Raw genomic sequence first — 16838 nt, 5'->3', positions numbered from 1 at the left:
ATTTCCACGTGGAACCCTCCGACGTCGCGGCGGAACAATCGAGAGTCACGAATTTTATCGGGCAACACTCATTTCAAAGTCTCACTGTCGTCTAAGTATCGCGCAGATGTCTGACGATATTTCTTTTCCCACTCTTTCCGAGATCTTGGATGGGCTCGATGGATCCTTGAACCCAGATAGTGCATTATCTCGCGCCCTTGCAACCCTCTTCGAACCTTCGCCCATCCTCCTCTCAGAGGTTGTTCCTGCACTGCACCAGGAACTTACTGAACCCACCACTCGCCCATCTTCTTTGACCTACTACTCTCTAATTGACCTAGCGAATCACACACTCTCTTCCCTCACTCCATCTCTTCAAGCGTCTTTCGTGGGTGCCCATCCACGCATCGGTGAAGTGAACGGACTCTCCCGCCTGAGTGCGAGCGAACAAGCGAGCCGTGCAACACCTCCGAAGGTCCTTGATCGCTTGGCCGTGCTCAATGCAGCATACGAACATCGATATGTCGGATTGCGCTATATCACCTTCGTAAATGGGCGTAGTAGGAAGGAGATCATGGAAGAGATGGAGGAAGCTCTGGGTGTAGGAAAGGAAGACATTGATCTTGAGGCAATCGACCGGGAGGAGGTGGAGGGTGAATCGTGGCTAAGAGAGCTTGAACGGGCTGTTGAGGATGTGGGCAAGATTGCTAAGAGTCGGTTAAGGGCTCTGGGAGTCGATGGGGATGCGACTGTGCAAAGGATTTGATGTGGACAGACTGCAATTTCCGTGTGCCCACTGCCCTTAGATCGGCTTAGGCTAATGTCATTGTTAAGAGCATGCAAGACCGCTCGAGCGCTGGTCAAGTATGGAAAAGCTTTGTTTTCAGGAAGATCTCACGCGTAATCTCATGAGGAGAATAATCCTAGTGTCGATCACAATCAGTCGACGACAGGAGCGCACAGCTATTCACTCCATCTCACATTCCCGACGCATACAAGTATGCGTATATGCTGTATGACCCTTACCTCGAGCACCAAATATTCAGCCGGAGCCCCCGGCTCCAACAGTTTATCAGGAATGCAAGCTGGAGACAGTCTCTCCAACAGGCACATTTTTAAATGAGTGAGACATCTCCAGCCACGAGATCCCCGATGAACAGGTACTGTGGAAACCCCGAAAGATGTTCGTCATTGATGGGGATCAGGAACAACAGTGAAACAGAGTTGGAGAGGAAAAGCAGGTCGAATGCATGGGGATCTGCATTATGCGTGAATGTGCGGACTGCCGGGCAACCATAGGTTCGACCACCGGTATGGGGTGGACATCGCTGATTTCAGTTAAACCAATGTCAACAGCTCGGGAGAAGAAATTTGGCGCATCATCTGGGTCGACAAGAGAAGACATTATCCAGTTCTTGTGCTGCAGCGCCAATGCTGGGCGAGGGAGGCATCTGCCCTACTAGATCGTGACACACCGAGTGTTTTAAGGAGATAATATGACTCACGCTACACATGAGGTATTCAGACGAAGTGAGTGCTTGAAGAAGATTGCAGGGGTGTTCTATGAGTTGCTGGTGGTCCATGGTCTATGAATTGAGAGCACAATGCCCGTTCATGATCCGTGGGGGAATGTTGAAGATTTTGAATTCTTGGCCGGGGGCCTGACCTGTAGATGCGGGTATCTGGAGGACTTCTGGAGGCCACATGGATGTTTGGGGAAGCGCGCCGTCTTGCGTCATGGATCCTGCTTTTGGGCTGAAAAGCCCATGGAGGTACCGCTACAAACCGGCGCCCTGAGATGCGCTGACACCAGCTGAATCGGATGTGCCTGAATACTTCCCCAAAACAGGACAGACACGTGACAGTCGATCTTATACTTATTTTCGTGCGCAACTTTTCTTTTCCTTAGCCTGCTCTTCAGCCTCTTCGGGCTCGTTCAACGCAAGAGGCTTGCCGTCGCTCTCTGTCGCATTTCCCCCGACACCAGCGTCGAATCTGCTCTGGTACATCCATTTCCACAGGGCAAAACCATGTCGCCATCAAGCTATGACCCCGATAAACCCAAAACTGACCCGGCTCTGACCTTCGAGCCTTCTCTCCCGACACTTAGCAGTGCTTCGTTTGAGGCCCAAGAATCAAGGCCACGAATTGCTTTCAACTCGGTTGCGGCGTTCTCCAATAGCTCATGGAGGCGGTTTACGAGCATGTGGACGAAGCGGTTCATCCTTTCCCTACTCGCAGGCCAAGTTGTGTCTCTATGCATCACCTGCACAAATGTCACCACGACGGAGTTGATGCAGCGGAACTGGTCCTTACCGACCACCCAGACCTTCTTCTTGTATGCCCTCTCTCTCTGCTTGGACTCCGATTCGTTGGAGAGATAATGTCTTATAGCGACTCACTGGAGTGCACCCATTATTCAGGTACTTTTCTCTCTTTACGATATACACTCCGTACACCATCTACCAATGTGAGCCTGTCACTTTACCTTTGGGCTCCTGGCAGATCGTTTATCATCGCATGCACATAGATGGATTTAAGGGCTGGTTCCAAATGCTTTATCGAGACGGTTGGAAATGTTCGTTCACAACTCAAAATTGCACCTCCATTCTTCTTGCTCACAGCGCATTGTTCAGACATAATTCTAGCCGCTTGCGATGTTGAGGGGAACTTCCTCGTTGTAAAGGTACGTCGCTTGGCTGCGGATAGCCAGGAACTCGTGATATAACGTGGCGTACAGGCGTATCAATACACCAATTTGCTGTCATGTATGCTTCTTGACGCGTAAGCCTGACACCTTATTTCAGGAAAATTGCTGATGTGTTCCTTGACAGCTGGGCAATCCCCGTTTGTATGTTCATGTCATGGGTGTATATGCGTCCCCGCTATCATTGGACTCAAATTCTCGTAAGTCATTTTTGGATGCCCTCGTATTCAATAGCTAGCGCTCCGACTTACAAAGAATTATTGGAATTTCAGGGCATCGTCGTTTGCGTCGCTGGTCTTGGGCTGCTGGTTGCGTCTGACCAACTGACAGACAAAGACTATCCCGCACTGAGCAAAGGCAAGGGCGACGCTTTTATGATCATCGGGGCCACATTGTACGGTTTTAGTGCGTATTTGGATTCTTACATTTCTTTACAACCACATGTCGAACTGATTTGGTTTTTGGCAACTAGCCAATGCAACGGAAGAGTTTTTCGTGCGACGATCGCCCTTGTACGAGGTTGTAGGACAGCTAGGCATGTGGGGCACGATTATCAACGGCATCCAGATGGCAGGCCTCGAGCACAAAGGCATGAGGGAAGCTACTTGGAGCGGTTTCAACATCGGGCTTCTGGTAGCTTATACCGCTGGTGAGTGCTTATTGAGTCCTTCGCTTCAAGCATTCTGACAAGCAGCTGACCGAATTTAATACCGATGCAGCCATGTTCATTCTCTACACCGTCGCGCCGCTGCTCTACCGCCTGGCATCGTCGACTTACTACAATTTAAGTCTACTGTCTAGCGACTTCTATGGCTTGCTCTTTGGTGAGTACCGACGCTTGATGGCTCTCGCAGCTCTGTTTGACCATTTCTGTCGTAGGCCTATTCCTATTCGTACGTTTTTTTTTCGGTTAGTAAATCTATAAGATATTGATATATCCCGGGACACCGTAGCATTACAGCCCATACTGGTTGTACTTCCCCGCGTTCGCCGTCGTGATCTTGGGACTGATCATTTATTTCTGGCACACAACTCGTGCGTAATCTCCCTCTCTGCAGGTTCTCCCTCATTGCTGATGACATGTTGATATATAGCCGAAGAACAAGGCAAACTCGACATTCAAGCGCCAGCGTACGTCGCTCGTCGCAACGAGAGGGAGTCAGATCTATCCGCACCTCAATCTGTACCAGTCTGATGTTGATCTGTTATCTTTCTTTTTGAGCTTATGAGGGTTTCTACTAACCGTGGTCACGAAAAACACAATGTACACCCACCAGACAACATATATGTCCTTCATGGACATATCTCAGCTCATACGATGTATCCTCTACCTGCTTGAAGCTTGACGTTCAATGTTTTGATTATCCCAAATGAGCACCCTCTCGACAAGCCTCGTCTCGGCATATTCGCGCTGGCGTTATCATAGACAATGCGATTGCGCTATGTCTGGTGCAAAAATAAACAGTCAGAGGCTTGCTGAATCCGACGTGTTCATCGCCATAGCCGTGCATGCAATAATTTTGGGCGGAGGAGGCATACAAACATGTCATAGAAATGCATCAGAAAGCGAAGAAAACAAAACCATCAACCCTCTACTGCTCAGCAGCGCGCTGCTTCCTCCTAACATCACGCTCCTCAGCAATGGTGAGCTTGGTGCCCTTGCCCTTGGGCAACGAGATCCATGGCTTGATGCCCTCCCCGATGACGAAGATGTTGGTTATGCTAGAGGGTTTGGTATGAGCTCCCGGCCCGCACAGAGACTGAAGAAAACTTACCGGGTGGCAAAGGTGCGGTCAAGGGCATCCTTCACGTGCACAATATCGAAATCGCCAATGTGCTTCTCGCGGTGAACAATGACACCAGCACGACCCATGTTACGACCACCGGTGATCATGACGATGTTGCCTGTGTCGAATTTGGCAAACTCCGTGATCTTGTTCTGCTCCAGGTCGAAACGAACGGTGTCGTTGACCTTGATCAGAGGATCAGGGTAGCGGATGGTCCGGCCATCGTGAGTGACGATGTATGGAACACCCTTGGTGCCAATGGCAACCTTCTTGACCTTCAAAAGCTTGTAGGTCGCCTCCTCGGGGGTGATGCGGTGGATTGTGAAGCGGCCCTTGACATCGTAAAGGAGTCGGAAGTGCTCGCCAGACTTCTCAATGGAGAGGACGTCTGTAATGTTATGTGATTACGATATGGAAACTTGCCTATATCAAACGACTGACTAACCCATGAAGCCCGCAGGGTAGGTGTTGTCCGTGCGAACCTTGTTGTCGACCTTGATGAGACGTTGCTGGACGATAGAGGTGACCTCGCGGCCGGTGAGGGCATATTTCAGCCTGTTACGGAGGAAGATGGTGATGGGGAGGGATTCGCGAAGCTTGTGGGGACCAGGGGAGGGACGCGGAGCCTGTATACGACAGATTCACAGTGATGTGAGTTTGCATTTCCGGTGGGAGTACACAATGGACGCGCACGTAAGTTCCGCTCAGCTTGTCCAACATCCATGATGAGGGCGCGGCAAGGCGCTTCAAGTGCTTTTTGGGTCCTCGGGCCTACGAATATCAAAATATGAGCATTCCATGTCGAAGATATGCACAAGCAAGTTGGGTCGTCTGCAAGGTCAAGGGTGCATCCAGAATCCACCGGCAGCATCCACCCCTCCCCACATCAGCCAACCTCGCTTCGACCACCATTCCTGCTCCAGAGACATACTGGCAGCCGTCCAAGAGCATAAAACTGACCATGTTGGGTGTCTTGCTTGCGGGACGTTGACGACGGCGGCGACGGTCTTGATTTTGCTTGCGATGGGACGGCGCCCAGTTACTCTGAGTTTGCCTGCCACGTGCGGCCACTAACTTTAGTCACATCTCTTCCCAGCACGTGACTCAAACGCGTCTATGATCCAGTCCCCCTCTACTAAGGCTGGATGATGTTGATAGAGCCATGCACCACCCCTTCACAATTCGTTGGTCAAATATCGCGTTCATTGAGCCAGTCTCCTGCGATACTCAAAGGAGAGCTTGAGCAAAAGCACATTACAATATTGCTACAGATGATCCAATCTTCATGCCCTAACTCCTCACGCTCTCGCTGCCCTAGTGATCATATCTTCCAAGCTGATGGCTCGGTAGTTCCCTTCGGCGTCCGGCGCCCAGACCGCGTCATCCAAAATATATACCAGAATCCCGCCCTTTCCATCCGCCGTCAGTGACACCCTAAACAGCGGCATACGCGACTGCTCATGCACACGACCACTCGGAATGAACAAGAGATTGTGCGTCGATGCATAATCCTCGACGATTGCTCTGAACGTGATCTCCTGGACTCTTGCAGATATCTTCGCGGGGGGCTTCGCCGACGCCAGTGGTGGTGGTTCGAAAGAAGTGAGACGATAGTCGGGACGGGGAAGTTTGGACGGCGCGTCCGGGCCTAAATCAATAGCCTGATTCATCATGTCCAATCCACGAGTGAAGCCTTTCTGAACCGCAGGCATGTTCCGCACAGTCTCCGAGAAGACTCGTCGATTCCAAAACTCATGCCAATCTGCGATCTCTGAGAAGTTCGGACGGGGCTGTATGAGCCATATATGAAGTATGTCGAGCCATTTGGGGAAGAATTCGGTCTCGAGCAGCTGAGATAAGATCGAGGGTCGGAGTAGAGGAGCCCACAATAGCACCCTCTCCAAAGGCAACATGATCTGTTGCCGTGGGTTGACACGAAACTCGTCTCGCAATGTCGCGCTGAGTTTTGGAACGACATATTTGAGCAACATTGCGTCCCAATCGCCCGGATCGAAGACTTCCCGCCATGCTGACAAGTCAGCGGGAACGGCGTCTGTGACTACCCAACTGCGAAGCAGCGATTTGAGCTTTCGCCGAGCGTCGCCCAACAGGTCCTCGAGACGTAATCCGACGTGGGGCAACCAAGGAAAGACCAAAGTGCGGAGGGAGGTACTGTCTCGTCGTGGATTCCACTCCGCCACGGCCTTTGATACTTTTGGGAGGATAAGTTGGTCTAGGAAGTTGTCACGGATGAAAGGAGGAAGGAAAGTGGACCAAGCTTCGTAGAGCTCAACGGCGGGATGAGGCTCGTGAGGATCCCAGTCGTTGTTAACGCATGAGCGAACTCGGGGCAACCAACCATTCCAAAGTAGACTTTCAAATGGAGTCATAGGCTCTTCATCCTTTGGCCTTGACGCGCTCAATGTTCTTGTCCCGTAAATGTCAACCTGTGTTCCGAGGGGTTGGACGTCATGATCAGAGAACTTGAGTGCTCTGCGCCATCGTTTGAAGATTGGAAGGAAGACGCCTGGTTCCTCGAGGGGGTTCCACTTTGCAAACATTCGCCGAGCCTAGGGTGAGTGTCATCCATCAGTCCATGACAAGCCTGAAGGAGCGGAAGATCATACTGTAGGTGCAATTGCTGCCACGACGATTTCGTCGAGGTGATATGTATCAAACTCGTGGGGAAATTCAGAAAGCAATTTCTCGAAGTATGGGGCGAATAATTCTAATGAAACCTCGTCTACTAAACCAAGTGCATACGCCTGCGCGGTAATGTCGTCGACGACTAGGTGAATTTGCTGCAAACGGGAGATGACTATGTAAATGACAGATCAGGTAACAGCGCAGAGAACAGGTTCATACAAACGAGACTTACGGTCAGCTTCCTCGGCAATCTGCTTTCGCAGCCGCTGGTCCTCGTCTTGTATTTTTTTCTTCCGCTGTTGCACATGTTTAGCCTCTCGTGCGAGGCCGACAAGGTCGCTGGTGGTGGTTTCTACAATGAGACGCAGATTATGCCGCACTTCAGGTATTCGAGTAGAATCTGTCGACGGTGTCCATGATGCCCTAGACACGTCTGCCAATGACGAGACCTCGCGGGGCTGAAGGCTTTCATGAGAACCGGATAGGGCGCATAATGCGAGCCACAACTTACCCTGGCACCTGTGGCATCGATGATGATACCGATTCCTGGAGTAGCAGCATCTGGACCGGCCTCTGCAATAATTTGCTCATAGGTCTTGTGTTCCACTTTGGTCTTGACCTTCTTGGGCTTCTTCCAAGCATCCGACCTGTTTGGCTGCTCCTTTCCTTTGCCTTTCGCTTTTTTGGCCTTTTTCACGCCTTCCTCGTCTTCGTCATCGCTGACTACCTCACCTCTTCTGCGCGCCTCCGCCTTCGATTGGCTCGTTCGCTCTCCGAATCCACGGAATGCGATACCCATATTCTTCGGGCGCACCTTAGACTCGACGGGCGCAACGATTCCCTCGCCCGCTGTACCAAGACCCTTACCAGCTTCCCATCCCATCTTCGCAAGCATGCGCAGACCGAAGGAGCCTTCGAGCTTGCTGAGGTGGGCGCGCTCCGTCGTGGAGAGGGGAGTGGCTGAGCGCGATGCATTAGCAGAGCCTGTGTTGTCGCGGACGAAAGATCGTTGGGGTCGTGCGGCACCAAACGCGGTGGGTAGATTGCCGTGGAGAGAGGCGGGAGGTGCTGGAGATGGGGAATGTGAAGCTGCTGGAGAGGGCGAGATTGCGGCTGGACGGGAGGAACCTATACCGCCCTTCGTGAACCCGGAGAAAGAAGTTGAAGATTGGGATTTCGATGCCCCAAGCCCAAGTCCGCCGAACTTTGGTCTTTCTTTTTGCTCCTCCTCCTCCTCCTCCTCGCGAACGCGTGGTGACGGCGGTCGGGAATGTCCCTCATCCCCATCTGTATCTGCCTCCTCCATTTCCTCGTCCTCGTCCATCCCTTCACTCTCCTCCTCCGCATCCTCCTCGACCTCCATGTCCTGCTTCAGATCCACCTTCTTCTCCCCGGAGACGAACGACGGCGCCTTGGCCCAGTCACTCTTCTTCGCAGGCTTTCCGTTCCTCTTCTTCCCTCCAAAACCCTCCTCCTCGCTATCATCAGCAAAGACGCCATACGTCGCGTCCTCCTTCCCGTTCTTTCGTCGTCTTTTCCGTTGATATGGGTCCTCGAACAGCGCGCGCTCCTCACGTGCGTCGGGGTCGGCTTCGTCGAATCGGCCGCCCAAGTCGTCAGCATCGGAGCCCTGGGATGAGTCAGAGTCTCCATCGTCCAAGAACCCGCGTTTTCTTCGAGCCATGAAGTTTGTTAGAGTGGAATCTGGAAATATCTGTTGCTCGGTCGAGGGACTCTCGCCAAACGACTGGTGCAGTCACTTGTCCCATGGATGGTTGTATGACGTAATAAAGTGATGCTTGCCGCTTTGGGTCATTTTCAGTAGACTCATTCGACCACAAGCCTATCGCCTCCAGTACCTCAACGTAAACACATCTGAAGAAAATGATGAATCCGTTATAGCAGCCATGACGCCGTCGGAGGAAAACAAGGAACAGGAAGTACCATTATTGGAGCATAGAACTCTAGAATACCGAGGTGCGTACGTAGAGCGAGTGGGGCATCAGAAGCTAAACAAAAGAGAGAAGAAAACGCAAATCCTAAAAGAAATGATGGAGACCAACGGACGAGCGAACGAACAGAAGGCGAGGCGAGCGTGTCGAGAGTGATCGGGATTCGACCCTGACAAAACGAACAGAAACAAGGGACACAATGTGAGTAGATCAGATATCCAAATATAACCGCAGAGAGATTCGTGCGAGCTGATGAAGCGAAAGAGACTCTAACGCTAAGACTAAACCAACTGAGTAGACATTGTCTAGGATGGTGAAAAAGGGAGGGGAAGAGATGTGTACTGTAATTCAATTGCATACAACGAGAGCGAAAGAATCAGGCGGTTGGCGTTGGCTCAGCCGAGGAAGCTTCGGCTTTGGCAGCTGGGTCGTGAGCCCCGTCCGTAGGGGGCTTCGCTCCTCGTGTCGTGCCCTTGGCGGTCCTGTGCTTTGGCTTGTTCGCCGCGGCTTCAGTAACCATGCTGAGAACAACAAGTCAGCACTGATTGCTAGAAAGAAAACCGAGATGAGGGAGGTCACACACCGTTCGAGCTCTCTTCGTTCTTCATCCGACTCATCCGGTACAGTGCTTTTGAAGATGGTACCGATGGTCATTAAGCCCTATCGTACCCCGTTAGCTGAGTATACAGACGGTCGTGAGAGTGAGCACACCTTAGCTCGGTTGAGTAAGACGGCTTCGGAAACGCCGTGCTCCTTCAAGACATTCTCGGCGACCTGAACACCAACAGTTTGATACGTCTTCGTGAAGCAAGTAATAAAGAGACAAACCGCTCGGAGGACCTGCACGACTTCGAATCTTGTACCTCTCCAGGAAGCGAGCATGATCTTCCCTGTGACGTCCATCTCAAGCGCCTTGATATCGGCTGGCGTAGCATCAGGCTTTGCCATGATGCGATCCATATCCTAGCACAGACGAATATAACAAGTGAGACTTATGAAACAGTCAAATGTGCTGATGGACAACACACATGCATGAGCTGCTGGGCACTCAGACTGACAAAAAAGGTCAGTCAAGTCACAAGCGAGGGAGAACGGACTATAAGACGTACGCGCTGCCGATGACACCCCAAGCATCCTTCGCCACAGAACCCTTTTCCTTTATCCGGGACCAAAACCCAGGGCTGGATGAAGAAAATGATCAGATGAGCCTCCTGACAGGAAGAGAAAAGCATATACACGTACATTCCGAGGAACTTACGTGACTTGAAGAACAAAGTCGCCTTGGAGATGTACACCGTACCAATAGCGTGCAGGAGCTACGACGCGATCATCCATCAGCCCCGAGCATCGCGCCCTGTGATCGAATGCGAACGAACCTCGACGCCGAAGCTTTCCAGCTTCAAATCATCTGCCTCCTTCCGGATCTTCTCCTCAAACGCCTTGGTCTCGGCGTCGTCCTTATCGCCCGGATGCTGAGCCTCCACGAACGGCCGCAGACGGTCGACGAGCTTCGTGGTGAGGATCTTGATGCGCTCGTCCATCGCCCGCTTACGCTCCCGATCATGCTCTTCGGCCTTCTTGCGCTGCTCCGGCGTCACCTTCCCCCGCTTCTTCGGCGCAGGGCGTTTCTTATCGCCCTCCGCCGATGTCGATGGTGATCCGGGTCCCGAAGCCGGCGCTGACGCTGGGTTTAGCGCGGGCTCACCATCTGGAGAGGGTATGGACGCGGGGGGCGCTTCTTCGCCGGGCGTCGCGGGTGAAGAAGAAACGATGGACGTCGATGCACGTGGGGTATCTGGAGCGGGCGAAGAAGAAACTGCTTCCGAAGGGATGTGGGCAGTGTGTGCGGGATGAGGGGGGGTCGCGAATCCAGGTGCCGAGGGCGTCGGGGGCGTTTGCCCGCCGTTCATCTCCTTTTCAAGCTCGGCCTTTTCTTCCTCTGACATGTTTTCCGCCGCAGACTTCATCTCCTTCATCAGGGAGATCTCGCCGATCTGCAAAACACGTCAATCATCGCGTCAACAGGGGTGAATGGAAGGGTCAGATAGGGCACACGCGCGGTGATTCCCGGTTGACAAGGAACGCGGTGATAGGGAAAGTCGGCGAGAGTAGTCAGGCCAAGTCACGAGGGAAAAAAAAACACACGTAGTCCATGAACCGCTCGCCCCCGAAGACGTTTGCGAAGAACCCTGCAGCATCGTCGACGCCGACGCCGCCCTCTTTCTCCGTCTATCGTTGAAAACACGAGCAGTCGATCAGCATGCATGCATAGCTATGCACATGAGAGCACAAGCAATATCGTACCATCTTCTTTCCATTTTTGTCGTACACGGCGCGCAAATTCTGGCAGAAGAGAAATCGCAAGCGTGAGTGTGCGAGTTCCCGCAACACATACACACGAGCGTCTGCCATTAGAGCCGGGACTCACAGAATCAGACAATACTTGGTACGCTTTGCTACAAGATCGAGACACCGAGGTGAGCCACACGAACGGCAAACAGAGACACCAGGCCCGCGCCGCGCACCTCATTTCCTTGAATTTCTCTTCCGCATCGGGGGAAGGGTTCTTGTCGGGATGATACTACGCCACAACGCACAAGACGACACGGTCGGCCTCAACAGCAAAGACGTGTACGACGCCAGCACGCACCTTCATCGCCGCTTTGCGGTACGCCTTCTTCAAGTCTGTGTCGCTCGCGTCCGTCGGTACGCCCAGCTATCATGCCCGAGGTCAATATGACTGAAGTGCGAAGCGGTCTGGCCTGCCTGCGACCGCTATCACTATCGGCACTCACCAGGTCATAATACTCGGTTTCGACAGGGGCCATAGTGGAATCAAAAGAGCGTCGGGTTGTGTGGGTAGAAATTATTAAACAGAGCGGTGGGAAGAGGAGAAGAGAAGGAGAAGAGGATATGACCTGTGGTTGGAGGGTCTGTCCAACAGGTCGAAGGCCTGGCTTATTCCCACTTCGACCGGCGCCGTCCGTCCGGCCCTTGTCATCGCCGTGGCGCTCACGGCAAGTCGGCAGCACTCGCCTTCCTCTCCCACACCGCCCTCGCCAATGATCTTCACGTCCATTCGAGCAGGGCTTCTTTCTCGCAAGAACCACATGTTAATCCGCCCAGCATCTCCAAAAATACAACGCTTTCGCAACGACACCGTTCCATGCATAATGCGACTGTAGTAGAAAGACAAACAAGCAGATGAGATAATAAATGAATATGTAGATGTGCGAATGATTGCGTGTACACGGCAGCTGTGATGCGTGCGAGAATCCTGTGCAAAGGCTGCGGCTCGCGGATGTAAGGGTGCGAATGCCGTACGAGAATGTCGAATGGCGAATAAAGATGTGGAAGTGCAACGACGATACAGATGATAAACCCTCAAATGGATGCCTGGAGATCAGGATCAAGCGAGAAACAGAAAAAAAAAGAAACAGCAATAGGCTCAAAATGGCACCGAAACATCCTGTTACGGTGTGTATAGATGTGAGCAATGAATCAACCCACTCGAGGGCTCGCGGAGCCAGTAGGAGGGGCACACTGAAAACCCGATCCGAACCCGCCAGAGGAGAGAGCCTACACATGCACGGCTATAGGCTGTGTCGCTGTCTCTTCAAACCTCACCGCCTTCCTGGCCGGCTCACTCACCGACTCCTCACTCGACGTCACCCCCATACCTTCTAAACTCCCCCCGGACCGCAACGGCAAGAAGCGACTGAGCCGCAGCTTGCCTGGCAATGCCGATAGCGCGAACGTGGGTGTAGGGGGCGCGGTGGACGACGCGGCCGAAGAAGCCGACACTGCCGTGTCAAGGGTGGTCAGTGAGCCGGATTTGGTGGAGGCCGTCGATTTTTTGAGCGCGGACCGGGTAGGGGGAGGCGGAAGGGGGTTCATGCGGGAGCGTCTGCGGGAGGGAGAGTGTGCGTGCCGCGAAGGCGAAGACGAGAGCGAGGGGGATACGGAAGGAAAGCGATGTAGGGTCGACGAGGACTCGAAGGGTGCCGGTTGAGCGGTTGAGTCGGCACGAGAGCGGAAATAGGGCTGAGAGTGTCGTCGGGAGGAGTAGGATGGGCGAGGCGAGTGCTGAAAGGACGAAGAGGATGGGGATGGCGGTGCGCGGTGATGCTGATGCTGATGCGGTAGATGGGACAGGTGCGGCGGGAGGTGAGGTGTCCGCGACAGATGCAGCCCCATGGCAATCTGTTCAACTGTGGGGCGGGATGCATCACGATAGCGCGAGCGCGACGAAGAACGCGGTGGGTGCGCGTGCTGGTCCTACGCATATCGGTCAGTGTCTCACCACACCAAAACACACCCGACGAGGGCAGGACTCACGATATCCTCTTCCCGCTCTTTCGCGCTCTTCGAGGAGCCGAGTGATCTCCGGAACGCAGAGAACATCCTCGACGAGGCGCTCTTCGAGGCTGAAGCCGACGAGCTCGAGGGGTCGCTGTTGGACGGACGCAAGGGGTACATCGCTGTGCGCAGTAATGTTCAAGTGAGAGCGCCGCGTGGGGTTGGGGCGCCTGGCTGGCAGACCGAGAAAGGGGCTGTTTCGCAGGGTTTAATAAAGCCGGTCAAGATACGAAAGAAGCGCAGGTGGGAGCCGAATACGTGTTGTCGAGTGCTGTTGGCGAAATTTAGAACAGACAAAGTGTGCCAGTAGGACAAGAGTTGAGAAGGAAGGATGTGGGGGTATAAGCGGTACAGTCTATGGATGCGTGCACAGGCGTGGGGGATTTAAGTTAGGTCAAGGAGGGCAAGGATGTAGCGTGTCTCTCTCTAAGCATGACACAGGGGATGCGACGTATTGGGGTCGGCCAGGGTCGGCCAAAGCGGAGGACTGCGCCCCGATTGTCTAAGCTTCTGTGACACGTGATCAGTGTCCACAAGCACGTGTTTTGTTTCGAGCGCGTCCCATCAGCGTGGTCACTGACGCGTAGTGGAGCCCTCCCAGCCACAAGGACTGTGTGTGGAGTGCCAGACACAAACACCGCAAGCATAAGTATGCATTGAAGTCTCTCTTATCGAAGGCGCGCATGGAGCCGACCCCTCCCGACCCACCGCGAGCTTGATGTCACGGCATACGTACGCAAAACTGAAGTGCTCATCGATCACCCAAACTCCATGACCCTGTAGATCTGCCGGTGTGTCGTCAGTGATGTAATCCGACAGACACAGACGCAGGCGCATCTGGCATCCCACTGCCGACGCGAAAATCCCGATATGTAGTTGACAAGTTGACAAGTCGATATACACACACGCTCGTTGCAGTTTGTATCTTCTACAGCGTCACCGCGGCGCTACAGCTTCGCCTTCGTGGTGAACAAGTTATACATCTCCGTCGCAGCCCGTGCGATCTCCTGGACGAACTCCGCATTCGGCATCTCCGTGCGCGACGTCACGGTATACTGAAGACAATCTATAAAAATAAAATAAAACCCCAACGTCAGGCCGTTTCGTTCCGACGAACGTGCGCTGTTGGGCTCACCGTCGAAACCCGTCATGTACGCGACGCCAAAGCCGTCTGGCACGACCTAGTAGAAACAATGAGCGGCCGGGTGGAAGGAACTGGAGGTGGTGTGGGACGTGCCTCGCCCCAGCCGTACGGCCCGAAGTGTTTCGAAAAGATGGCCGACGTGCTCAGCGCCCAGTAGCTCGATCGCTGCACCAAGGGATCCTGGAACACCTCCGGCACGGCCTCACCCTCCTTGAGCACCTTCTTCAGCCCTGTACATGATTTCCCGATCAGCCTCCCCAAAAAACGAAGGAAATAGTACAGCCCGTACCGAAAAGGTGCCTATCGACGCCCTCCGCTTTACCCGCAGCCCTCGCGACCTCTCCATGCTTCTTGCACGCATCACGCAGCTTCCTCTTCCTCGCCTCCACATCGTACGCCACGTCGTCCATCGCCCGCACCCACTCGTCGCTCTCCGCACTCACGACCCGAATGGCCTCCGTGCGGCCCTTCAAGAACCGCCGCGTCGTCGCAGCCTCGTACGTCCCGCCCGCGCGCCGCGCGCCCGTCGCGCGCAGAAGCCGCGCATACGCGAGCTGCACCACCATCTGCGCCCACGAGTCGGGCGACACCCCGAACGCCTTGATCGCACGCTTCCCGTACGCCGTCCTGTGGATCGCCATCGCCTGCCCGCCGATCAGCGCGCGCGCGTCCGCCTCCGCGCGGCGCATCGCCGCCTCGGTCTCTGCGCCCACCACCCAGTCCAGCGCCGCCGGCCCTGCGACGGCCGCCCCGCCGGCGACGGGAGCCCCGTGGTCAAACGCGGGGTCCGCGATCATGTCGAGCACGGTGTCGCACAGCGTGACGGTCGGCGTGCCGTCCATGACCGAGTGCTCGCCCATGATCCCGGCCTTCGCGTTGTCGAACACGATCATCTGCACGGGCTTGTCCACCCACCGGTTGTGGAGCCCGAGCCGCCCGGGGCCCGACGCGCCGTGCCAGAGGAAGCGCGAGTGCTCGATGAGGTCCGACGGCCGCTCGGTGTCCAAGCATAGCACGAACGCGGCGGAATGGATCGCTTCGAGGATGGACGCGTTGTGTGGGTCGGCGGCGAGCGCGGCGTAGTCCTTCGCCCAGACGTCGCGGTTGGACGCGGTCAGTATGCCGACGCCGGGATAGAGGTCCGGGGTGCTGTCGACGATGTGCTGGATCTGCCTGCGAGCATAAAATACAGATCAAGTCGTGCGAGAGAGGATGCGGACGCGTCTCGAACGTACTGCTCGAGCTCGGCCGTGCTAAGGATGCGCCCGTTCTGCGCGGCGTCGAGACGCCAGAACCGCCCGTTGCGGAGCACGATGACATGCCCAGTATCCCCGCGGTCGCCCGCCTTTGCGTATGAGGTGCTCCAATCAAGGCCCTCAGGTCCAGGAACACGACAGCAGTCGAACATCCATCTGCGCCCTCGTCAGTTCGACAGAACCGCATGAAACGGAGCAAGCGCCTACCGGAACGTGTCCATGCAGAACGGCGCGTCTTTGGACCCCTCGGGCTTGACCTGCCCGAGCTTGAGCTGCTGCCTGAACAGCATGGTCGCGCGCGTGATGCTGGCGGCGCGGTGGACGGCCGTTTGCGGGAGATGAGCGGGATGCGCATCGAATCCGTCTGCGCAAAGCGTTAATCCAAAAATCGACGCGCCCCGGCCGCCCAGCCACGCACTCACAGTAGTACGATACGTTCACCACGACCTGCGCTCAACATTCAACGTTCAACCATCGACATTCAACGCAACCCATCCGACACGCAGCGACGCACTCACCGAATCGCGATAACCAAGGTACCCCCCGTCGTCCCACCACTCCTCAAGCCAATGCTCCCGCCCCTGCGCATGCCGCACCAGCCGCGCGTGCAGCTCGCGCCCCGCGCCGCCCGCCGCGCCGAACGCCTCGACCTTGCGCACGGCGGCGGCGTGCTCCGCGTCGGACCACGCGAGCGGCGCGAGCGACTCTTTCCACTTCTGCAGCGTCGCGTCGAGCGCGGGCACGGGGAGCCGCGGGAGCGCGTGCTGCGCCGCGAACGTGGGCGTGCCAGCGAGCGGCGCGGGCGCGGCTTGCTTCCAGTTCGCCGGGCGTTTCATGGTGTGGATGTTGTTGGTGTTGGTGTTGGTGTTGGTCTGCGCGTGGGCGAGACGGCGGAAGGATGCTGCGGGGGGCGGTCGGTGGGCGCGCAGGCGGAGGGTCGTGAGCATGGCTCTAGTGCGCGCTGTGCATGTGAACGGAGCTTAATATATGGTGCAGAAGGAGCAGAGG

At 54.9% G+C, this 16838-nt stretch overlaps 8 protein-coding genes across 8 annotated transcripts; 2 read left to right on the top strand and 6 right to left on the bottom strand.

Annotated features, from left to right (window-relative positions):
* Nucleotides 1-175: 175 nt before the first annotated feature.
* On the top strand, nucleotides 176-718 carry HETIRDRAFT_242628 (uncharacterized protein; the record flags this gene model as incomplete). The annotated part of the gene is made up of 1 exon (XM_009551182.1): nucleotides 176-718. A coding segment is annotated over one exon (543 nt), but the record flags the coding sequence as incomplete, so codon positions are not given.
* Nucleotides 719-2009: 1291 nt separating this feature from the next.
* On the top strand, nucleotides 2010-3881 carry HETIRDRAFT_324636 (uncharacterized protein; the record flags this gene model as incomplete). The annotated part of the gene is made up of 12 exons (XM_009551181.1): nucleotides 2010-2317; nucleotides 2403-2449; nucleotides 2510-2557; nucleotides 2616-2665; nucleotides 2720-2763; nucleotides 2814-2886; nucleotides 2959-3091; nucleotides 3159-3335; nucleotides 3406-3510; nucleotides 3566-3579; nucleotides 3640-3721; nucleotides 3781-3881. 12 exons carry the CDS (start codon nucleotides 2010-2012, stop codon nucleotides 3879-3881), a joined length of 1182 nt encoding a protein of 393 aa, XP_009549476.1.
* A 397-nt stretch (nucleotides 3882-4278) lies between these two features.
* Nucleotides 4279-5436, bottom strand: HETIRDRAFT_420381 (uncharacterized protein; the record flags this gene model as incomplete). Its single annotated transcript, XM_009551180.1, has 5 exons — nucleotides 4279-4408; nucleotides 4462-4861; nucleotides 4919-5099; nucleotides 5167-5244; nucleotides 5434-5436. 5 exons carry the CDS (start codon nucleotides 5434-5436, stop codon nucleotides 4279-4281), a joined length of 792 nt encoding a protein of 263 aa, XP_009549475.1.
* Nucleotides 5437-5771: 335 nt separating this feature from the next.
* On the bottom strand, nucleotides 5772-8803 carry HETIRDRAFT_420380 (uncharacterized protein; the record flags this gene model as incomplete). Its single annotated transcript, XM_009551179.1, has 4 exons — nucleotides 5772-7043; nucleotides 7101-7291; nucleotides 7352-7577; nucleotides 7631-8803. The coding sequence occupies 4 exons, from the start codon at nucleotides 8801-8803 to the stop codon at nucleotides 5772-5774; spliced, it is 2862 nt and encodes a 953-aa protein (XP_009549474.1).
* A 212-nt stretch (nucleotides 8804-9015) lies between these two features.
* HETIRDRAFT_324151 (uncharacterized protein) lies at nucleotides 9016-9429 on the bottom strand (the record flags this gene model as incomplete). Its single annotated transcript, XM_009551178.1, has 1 exon — nucleotides 9016-9429. One exon carries the CDS (start codon nucleotides 9427-9429, stop codon nucleotides 9016-9018), a length of 414 nt encoding a protein of 137 aa, XP_009549473.1.
* On the bottom strand, nucleotides 9037-12013 carry HETIRDRAFT_36293 (molecular chaperone, DnaJ superfamily). The gene is made up of 14 exons (XM_009550455.1): nucleotides 11867-12013; nucleotides 11722-11787; nucleotides 11597-11652; nucleotides 11500-11527; nucleotides 11376-11414; nucleotides 11217-11300; nucleotides 10448-11065; nucleotides 10314-10387; nucleotides 10181-10252; nucleotides 10100-10124; nucleotides 9900-10034; nucleotides 9783-9845; nucleotides 9655-9731; nucleotides 9037-9592 (listed from the first exon to the last, which is right to left on the bottom strand). Exons 1-14 carry the CDS (start codon nucleotides 11897-11899, stop codon nucleotides 9448-9450), a joined length of 1515 nt encoding a protein of 504 aa, XP_009548750.1. The 5' UTR covers nucleotides 11900-12013; the 3' UTR covers nucleotides 9037-9447.
* Nucleotides 12014-12650: 637 nt separating this feature from the next.
* HETIRDRAFT_324139 (uncharacterized protein) lies at nucleotides 12651-13550 on the bottom strand (the record flags this gene model as incomplete). Its single annotated transcript, XM_009551177.1, has 2 exons — nucleotides 12651-13349; nucleotides 13410-13550. 2 exons carry the CDS (start codon nucleotides 13548-13550, stop codon nucleotides 12651-12653), a joined length of 840 nt encoding a protein of 279 aa, XP_009549472.1.
* Nucleotides 13551-14164: 614 nt separating this feature from the next.
* On the bottom strand, nucleotides 14165-16666 carry HETIRDRAFT_156110 (uncharacterized protein; the record flags this gene model as incomplete). The annotated part of the gene is made up of 8 exons (XM_009551176.1): nucleotides 14165-14496; nucleotides 14566-14611; nucleotides 14668-14804; nucleotides 14864-15747; nucleotides 15810-15986; nucleotides 16038-16194; nucleotides 16253-16277; nucleotides 16349-16666. 8 exons carry the CDS (start codon nucleotides 16664-16666, stop codon nucleotides 14378-14380), a joined length of 1863 nt encoding a protein of 620 aa, XP_009549471.1. The 3' UTR covers nucleotides 14165-14377.
* Between the last annotated feature and the right edge of the window lie 172 nt (nucleotides 16667-16838).

This window comes from Heterobasidion irregulare, assembly GCF_000320585.1.
Source record: "Heterobasidion irregulare TC 32-1 unplaced genomic scaffold scaffold_08, whole genome shotgun sequence".
NCBI classification, from domain to species: Eukaryota; Fungi; Basidiomycota; class Agaricomycetes; order Russulales; family Bondarzewiaceae; genus Heterobasidion; species Heterobasidion irregulare.
Note: the sequence above shows the minus strand (reverse complement) of the source record. Positions and strands in the feature narration are given on the sequence as shown.